Here is an 8,268-nt window from a genome sequence, read left to right on the forward strand (position 1 = left end):
ACATCCTCAAAAGGATAGAACCTCCTCCTTGAAAGGAGACATGGGAGAGAGAGCCAGTTTCTCCATTTTTAATGTGTGTTTAGTTAGAGCACAAACCTCAAAGATTGTTTTGAGAATTAAATCAATTGTTATTAGTCACTTAGAGGTTCCTAGCACATGTTGACCTCACAATCTTATCAATTTACTGCGCTATAAATTAGTATAATCTCCCTTCATTTCCCCTTTTCCTTTGTGGTTTCATTTCCACATCCTTTATATAATCACATTTCCTGAGATCTCAGGCCCTTCTCTCCCCCAATCCACAACCTCCTTGTCTGTTAACTTCTCCACTTCCCATCTTTCTCTGTCTGTCTTTCTCTCTCTCTCTCTCTGATTTTTCTCCAATTGTCCATTAATCTTTCCTGATACTATTCCATCCTATTCCTGCTCTTTATTCTAGTCTGAGGTTTCTCAGCCTAGGCACTGTTACAATCTGGGCCACATCAGCCTTTGGGTGAGGTAGGGCCTATCTTTTATTTTGTGCACTGGTTAGTAACATCTTGAAGCTGTCTCCCACACTTTGAGCATGTTGCCAGAAGGGATTAGTCTTTGGAGAAGGTTATTGTTCTTGGAAGGGAGGATGGAGAGTAAGGGCAAGAGAGAAAGACCCTAGATGAAATATATTGACACAGTGATTGTGGCAATAGGGTCAGGTGTGTCAGATACAGTGAAATTGGCTCAGGATAGGCCACGGTTCAGAGCCATTGTTCACAGGTTCATTATGACTCATAGTCGACTTTACGGCACATAACAACAGTCCACTGGATGCAGTAATATTTTCCCACCTTCTAAATTATAATAATAAAATGTCTCTCAAAACTCAAAGACATTGCTGTATGGTCAGTGCCAACTCCTAGCTCGATCCTTCCAGATTTCCCATCCCTCTCCAACTGGTTCTAGAGGTTCAAATGGCCCTGGTTGGGAGTTAGTGTATGTTCTGCCCCTTTTCTGATCATTGTCTACCCCAGTGGAGTAGACAGGAGCCGTGTTAAATGAATGCTCCCTGCTAGCCGAAAGATCACCAGTTCTAATTCATTAGCCCCTTCTCAGGAGAAAAGTGTGACAGTCTACTCCCATGAAGACTACAGCCTTGGGGTAGGTAGCTCCCTTATGTCTAACAAGGTCACTCTGAGTAGAAATTGATTATACAGTGGTAGCTTTGTTTTTCTAGCGGCAAGAAGCGGCGCCACAATCCCAAAGGCACAAGGTTCAAATCCACTAGCTGCTCCACAGAATGATGGACATTCTCCTCCCATGTGATGAACTGCCTCTGAAAACCCACCGGAGGGACACCTGTGGGTCGGTTATGACTCTATAGTACACAGCAATAACATCTACTATATCGTCATTCTTTTCAGACTATATATCTACTACATATCGGAGACTTCCTTTTGCCCAGCAAAAACAAATAGTTCTCAGAAGAGCCTGGGGATCGTCCTGTGAGACAGACACCCACTCCTTGTTTCCTAGAAGAAGTGGATCCTTTTATTGGTGTTTTCACGCGCTCTGTTCACCTTACCTCTGAATCCCAGCATACTGAGATCCTAGAAGGATGCCAGTTTCTCTGCTCTAAGGTACCCACGGAAACCCTCCCCTCCACCACATTCCTTCCCTAACTTAACGCAGTGTTGGGTTTGTAGACCAAGGAGAGGCACACACAACCGCCCTCTAGGAAGGGGCTAAATTAACTAAACGATACACAGTGAATGATATGAAGAATTTTATTTTCTACAAAGTTAAACTCAAAGGCCAAACGAAATGTTATCAGCCAGTGCAGGGGCGGAGGAAGTGAAGACCTAGAAGAGTTTAGGAAGCTCTGAGCGCCACACTAACATCAGCGAAGCTTGGCCTGTGAGAGGTGATCTGGGAAAGCAAGCTCAGGCTGCGGCGGTCTTTGACCTTTGGGCATTTTCCTGCTTGCGTCTTACATGCTAGCCAGGTCAGCAGCAGCCGCCAGAGCTGTGGCCACAGCCAGAGCCCCCCAGCTGGTCGCTGCCATCATAACTGCAGTTGGAGCTCCTGCGCCCACAGAGGTGGGACCTGCGGGGCCTGTGGTGGCTCAGGAAGCAGCCAGTCTCGGAGCTGGGGCCATGGCAGCCCGCGGAGGTCAGGGCACAGCCAGAGGAGACTGGGGGCAAGCACTGTGCGGGCTTCTTAGGGGGACACTTGGGAGAAGGACACTTAGGAGGGGGCTGGCACTGCTGCTGGTTCTGCTGGCAGGACATCTTGGTGGAAGGGTACTGAGCCTGGATAGATTAAAAGAAAAGATCAGTGGAAACCTCCCCACCAGCCACTTCTCTATGAGTTGTCTTCTCAAACTATCCTTACACCCCTGCCAGCTGCTTCCTTAATTGTGATCTTCAGACAAACAAAACGGATATAAATTAGCCTGACAAGACATCTCTTTTCCTTTGCTTTGCTCTCCTGCCAGAAAAGAATACTGACCTTTGCTTACTGGGCCCTAAAGACTTCCCGTCTTTGTGAAAAGGTGGAATTCTATTTTACCATTTGGGCAATGACTACAGGAGGCTTCCAGATGCATGACCATCCCTAAGGATGAGGCCTGGAGGGGACACTCAAAGCCTGGGCTCTGGCATGTCACAGACGCTCATGCACAGTGAACAACACCCTGGCTCACTGTCAAATTCCTGTCCTCAGACACCTGCCACCCTTTCTCCTACAACCTTCATATCAGGCTCCTGGGCATCCTTCTTTCCCACTAAAGTCTGAGCTTTCCTTCCTTGTACTACAAGCCAAAAGTCAGTTCCCTTCCAAACTTACCAAATGCAGTGGAAGCAAAAGTCAGTTCCTGAGGAGGCTGTGAAGGAGGCACCCAGGCAGGAGGCTTTTTATCCTGTGCTGGTTTATGATGCAGTACCTGGGCATGCTGCTGCTTTCACAACCAGGGAGGGGACAGATGAGCAGTCCAAGCTCAGGCCTCCACCGTCTTCCTGCATATTTGCCAATGTCTGACAAGACAGAACCAGGAAATCCTGATGATTATGCAATACTTCCTAGCAAGTGTGTTGAGGACCTGCCATTTCTCTTCCTAACACTCATTCCTTAGTTTGATATGACCATCTTAAATAATTTGCCTAGCTCTGGTGGCTTAGTGGAAAGGAATTGTGTTGATAATACAAAAATACGTGGTCTAAATCCACCAGCTGCTTGGTGGAAGAAAGATGGCCAGTTTCTTCCTGTGTGATTTAACGGCTCTGAAAACCCACTGGAAAGTCAGCTACAGGTTGATTTCAACTCAGTGGTACAGCCAACAACACTCATTCAGCACAAATACTTTAACTTTAGTTCTGTCTTTTGTTGGCCCTTCCCCCACCCCTCCCTGGCCAGGAGAATGTTAAGAGATATATATATAACAATACGTTTGCTCACCTTGATTATTTTAAATCTAACTGGGTAGACATCAGAGCCTGGTGTGCAGCAGCCTGGGCTCTGAAGCTGCACACAATGAAATCTGGGGCGCTCAGACACAGGCATCTTCCAGAGCTGAAGCTACATCCCGAGCTAGGGATCAACAGGCAGAAAGTGCAGGTAGGCTCTCAACAAGAGATGTTGATAGACACTTCGTAGCGCAGTTAGGAGGAACTTGATGCCATTTCTGCTTTTGCTTCTAAGACACATTGGAGGAAGTTTATTGTTAGGTACTGCCAAGTCAGACGGAACCCATAGATGACCCTCTAGCTGTAAACCAAATGAGAGGAGACTGCCCAGCTTTCTCATGTGGAGCAGCTGATGGATTGAAACCAAGTTTGCATTAAAGTTAAATTTGAGATTAATTAAAGCTTAATTCCTTACCACTTAAAAAAGGAAGAGAGGGGAGCAAAGCAAAAACAAAAACATCAAAACAAACCAGGTTCTGTTGAGTTGTTTCTAACTCAAGTGAATTCCATGAGTAGCAGAGTGGATCCATAGGATTTTCAAGGTTGTGATATTTTAAAAATAGATCTCCAGTTCTTTCTCCTAAGGTCCCTCTAGGTGGCCTTTACCCATCAGTTTTCCAGTTAATATTTCAGTGTATAACTGTTCATAGCATGCAGGGATTCATTTAATGACGCTGTTATTGTTGCTGTGTATCGTGGAGAAGAGATTGCGATTGTTAATAATTTCAGGTTGCTTGACTCCACAAGCAACGCTCTTGGCACCAGTAGTCAGGAAATCAAAAGAAGAATTGCATTGAGGAAGTCTGCTATCAGGGACCTCTCCAAAGTGCTGAAGAGCAATGATGTCAGTCTAAAGACTAAGGTGCACCTGATCCAGGACATGATCTTTGTAATTACATGCTATGCATTAGAGAGCTGTACAGAAACTAAGGAAGATAGAAGAAGAATTGATGTCTTTGAGTTGTGGTGCTGGGAAGAGACTTGAGCTATTGTACATAAGGTCGCTCTGAGTTGCAGATGACTCAATGGCACAAAACAACAACATAATAATAAATAAATAAAGTGGAGTCAGAAACAAACTGACACAGAGCTGACCCTCCAGCAGGTTTTCAGATGTACAGAGTATGGCACTGTAGGAGATTATCCATCTTTCTTCCACAGAACAGCTGGTGGATTCAAACCCTGTGCCTTTGGGTTGGAAGTACAACTCCTTACCACTAAGCTACTAGAGCTGGGAGATTGTTTAAGATAGTCATATCAAACTAAACAAGAATGACCTTTACCGTACTTATTTGAGAGTCTGCTTAGAACTCACACCTTAGGAAAAATTCCTGAGCAGAGAAAAGCAAGGAAGTAGAAAAGAACTCTGAAGAGGGATCTTGGTTGTGGTGTGGGATAATAAAATCTTGGGAGTTCTTTTCTGTCTCGGGATTCTGGCAGAAACTAAGGGGTGGAATTGGGCAGGGTGTGAAAGGTGGGAAGTCGCCTTTAGGAGGTAGCTTCTGATGTCCTTCAGCCCCAGGCCATCTGCATCTGAGACAGGAATGAAGAGTTTGGAAAAGAGAAGGGATCCAAAATATCCCACGTCTGTTCAACTGTCTGTGCCTCAGTCTTGCTACAAGTTTTCACCTATTTAATTATTAAACTGACTCATCTGTTAAAGACCTGCATTTAGATGATGCTATGCACTAGGCACTGTGTTGGGGAAAAGGGATTCAGAAGCAAGGAAGATATTGTCCTCAGCCTTAAGTGCTTGGACGTGTAGTAGAGTCAGAGCAGAAAATAGTACAGCAATGACGAGAAAAGCCAAGAGTGTCAGTGTCGTAATGCACACGTGTACGGAGCCCTCAAGCCTGAAGTCAGAGTTTTTGGGTGTCAATCTCTATTGCTTTGCAATGATTCTGATACATGATGTGTCTAAGTGTCATCTACTATCCCTTTGGGTGACTAATGGGATCAGCAGAGGTGTGGAGCCTGGAATCTGTCCAGGAACAGCAAACCAGGTAGAGAAAGAGATAACTTATAGGACCCACACAGAATTTAGAGATCCCCCCCACCAAACACACACTCACACACTCATGCACACACTTAAGAGATAATGTTGGGACTGTGGGCAAGTGGAAGTATTTAAAATCTAGGTGCTCACTGAGAACACCTGTAATGAAGGCAGGGCAGCCTACAGGGGCAATAGTTAAGCACTCAACTGGTTAACTAAAAGCTCACTTGAACTCACCATGGAAGAGTTACAAAAGTTTACAGTCTTGGAAATTCTATTGGGCAATTCTTCTCTTTGTTAGGGAGTTCTGGTGGCCTCATAGTAAGAAGCTGCAGTACAATCTCTAAGATAGTGGCTCGAGGCCACCATCTGCTCTGTGGGAGAAGGATGGGCAATCGCCTCCTGTGTGATTACCTGTCTCTGAAAACCCGCCGGAGGGTCAGCTATGGGTGGGTTCTGATTGAATGGTACACAACAACACTGCCTTGTTATAAAATTTCTGTGATTAGGAGTCCACTCAACAAGTTCAATTTGGGTTGGTTTGTTTTGTTGGTTCGTTTATTGGTTTGTTTGTTTGTTTGGTTTTCGACTGGGGGAGGGGAGTTGAGGGCAGAGGAAGTTTGTTTCTCTGTTTTGTTGTGGAGACAAATACTTCCAGGTTCTAAACCTTCCTGCCTCTTTATTTATAACTGTGTTAAGGTAGACCTGTCTAAGGAAAGCAAACACTGTACAGCAATGTGATGGAAATTAGAGACATGGCCAAAGCAGTAAGGAGTTGTGCTGCCAGTCCAATAGGTGGTTTGAATCCACCAGCTGCTCCACAGGAAAAAGAAAACCCCCTGGAGGGTCAGCTGTCAGTCAGTTCCAACTTCATATCATTCATATTGGATAAGTCAACAGTTAAAGATAAAAGAGTTTGACAAATGCTGTGGGATGTGGCTTGCAATTAGCATATGTTAACAGACTATTGTGTCAGTATCTCTGTGATGCAGGATTGAAGCTAAGAGAACTGAGAGTAATAATAGCTCAGAAAAGAGAATGAGTCAAATAGGCAGGGATGACTAAAGGAGATTCCCTCAAAGTTGGGTGATAATTGATGGGTGTGATGATGATGAGCAACAGTGATAATTGTGAGCATCTGACCAAGACTGAAGGTTGTGGAAAGTTCAGTTACATAGGCTGTGTAGTATTTTCCCATTTGAAGTTTGTACCTATTGTTGTAGTTGTTGTTGCTATGTTCCATCCAGTCAGAGCCAACTCACAGCTGACCCTCCAGGGCATTTTCAGAGCCTGTGAATTGTATAGTAGATTTCCCATCTTCTCCCATGGTGCCGCTGGATTCCAACCGAGTGTGTTTGGCTCAGCAGAACAACTCTTTACCCACTAGGCCACCAGTTCTCCCTATAGATATAGACTTATCCCTTATTATGTATTATAAGAGTGAGATAAATAATCCACGTTTACTCTTACAGACTTTGGTTAAATATTATTATACTAAATATATCTGATTATCCAAATCTAGAAAGCTATACCCATCACTTTTGAGCTGTATACTTATGTCATAGCCAATAAGAAAGAACTGGGTCTGAAGCACTTTCAATATATTTGTGTAATCGTGAATTTTCACTCTGGTGTAGAGATTAGGTGAAGGATATTGGGAAGATCATTAGCACTGGTACCACTAGAGTTAGTGTCACCAAGTGAGATATCACCTTTTCCTCCTATGGTCCTCTTCTCGTGACCAAATTAGGCAGAATACTGCTTGTTGTTTTATTTGCTATCAAGTCAGAAACAACTCATAGCTGACCCTCCAGTGAGCTTTCAGAGGCTGTGAATCACATAAGAATTTGTCCATCTTTCTCCCTCAGAGATTCTGGGGGATTCAAACCACCAGTCTTTGGATGGACAGTGTAACACCTTATCCTCTAGGCTACCGGAACTGTATTACATAATCTTTAGTGATGTTTATTATCAGTGCAATTGTAAATTGCTACAATATTCTCTATTTTTAGATCATAATGATGAAATTTCTTTGGAAAATCTACATTGAATAACAATATTAATAGGAAGCTTTGGTAGTCTTGTTGCTGTTGTTGTTATGTGTCGTCAGGTCATATTCAACTCATAGCAACCTTATGTACAACAGTTCTAAACCCTGCCCTGTCCTGAGCCAATCTCACTGATTCTGACACATCGATCCCCATTGCCCCAGTCACTGTATCAATCCATCTCATGCTGGGTCTTCCTCTCCTGTGCTGTCCCTCCACAATTGTGAGCATGATGCCCTTCTCCAAGAACCAATCTCTCCTGGCCATGTGCCCAAAGTATGAGAGATGGAGCCTCAAAATTCTATCCTCCAAGGAAAGACTTGGTTTCACCCTCTCCAAGACATATATATTTGTTTTCTTGGTGGTCCATTGTATGTTCAAAACTCTACTCCAACACCATGACCTCAAAAGCATCAATTCTTCTGTCATCCTTAGTCATTGTCCAGCTCTCTAATACGTAGCAAGTAATTGTGAAGAGCAGGGCATGGATTAGGCTCACCTTAGTCTCTAGGCTGACATCATTGCATTTCAGTATTCTGGAGAAGATTCTGACAGCAGATTTTTCCAAGGCAATTGATCTTTTGATTTCCTGGATGCTGGTGCCAAGAGTGTTGATTGTGGAGCCCAGCAAGCTGTAATTGTTAACAACCTCAATCTCTTTTCCATCTATCATGGTGCTGCCAGTTAACCCAGTAGTGAGAATTCTTGATGTTGAGCTTCAATTCACATTGAAGACTACAGTCCTTGATCTTCTGCAGCAAGTGCATCAGGTAATAATAATAATAAT

General features: G+C 43.9%; 1 protein-coding gene across 1 annotated transcript; it reads right to left on the bottom strand.

The window, feature by feature from the left end:
* Positions 1 to 1,979: 1,979 nt before the first annotated feature.
* On the bottom strand, positions 1,980 to 2,264 carry LOC102871997 (late cornified envelope protein 3D-like). The gene has a single exon (XM_006900067.1). It carries the CDS (start codon positions 2,262 to 2,264, stop codon positions 1,980 to 1,982), a length of 285 nt encoding a protein of 94 aa, XP_006900129.1.
* Positions 2,265 to 8,268: the final 6,004 nt, after the last annotated feature.

This window comes from Elephantulus edwardii, unplaced genomic scaffold, assembly GCF_000299155.1.
Source record: "Elephantulus edwardii isolate Elephantulus edwardi_28Jun2011 unplaced genomic scaffold, EleEdw1.0 scaffold00273, whole genome shotgun sequence".
Taxonomy (NCBI): Eukaryota; Metazoa; Chordata; class Mammalia; order Macroscelidea; family Macroscelididae; genus Elephantulus; species Elephantulus edwardii.

Excerpts from the sequence above, each read along its gene's own strand:
- LOC102871997 (XM_006900067.1), bottom strand. The coding sequence starts at position 2,264 with ATGTCCTGCCAGCAGAACCAGCAGCAGTGCCAGCCCCCTCCTAAGTGT.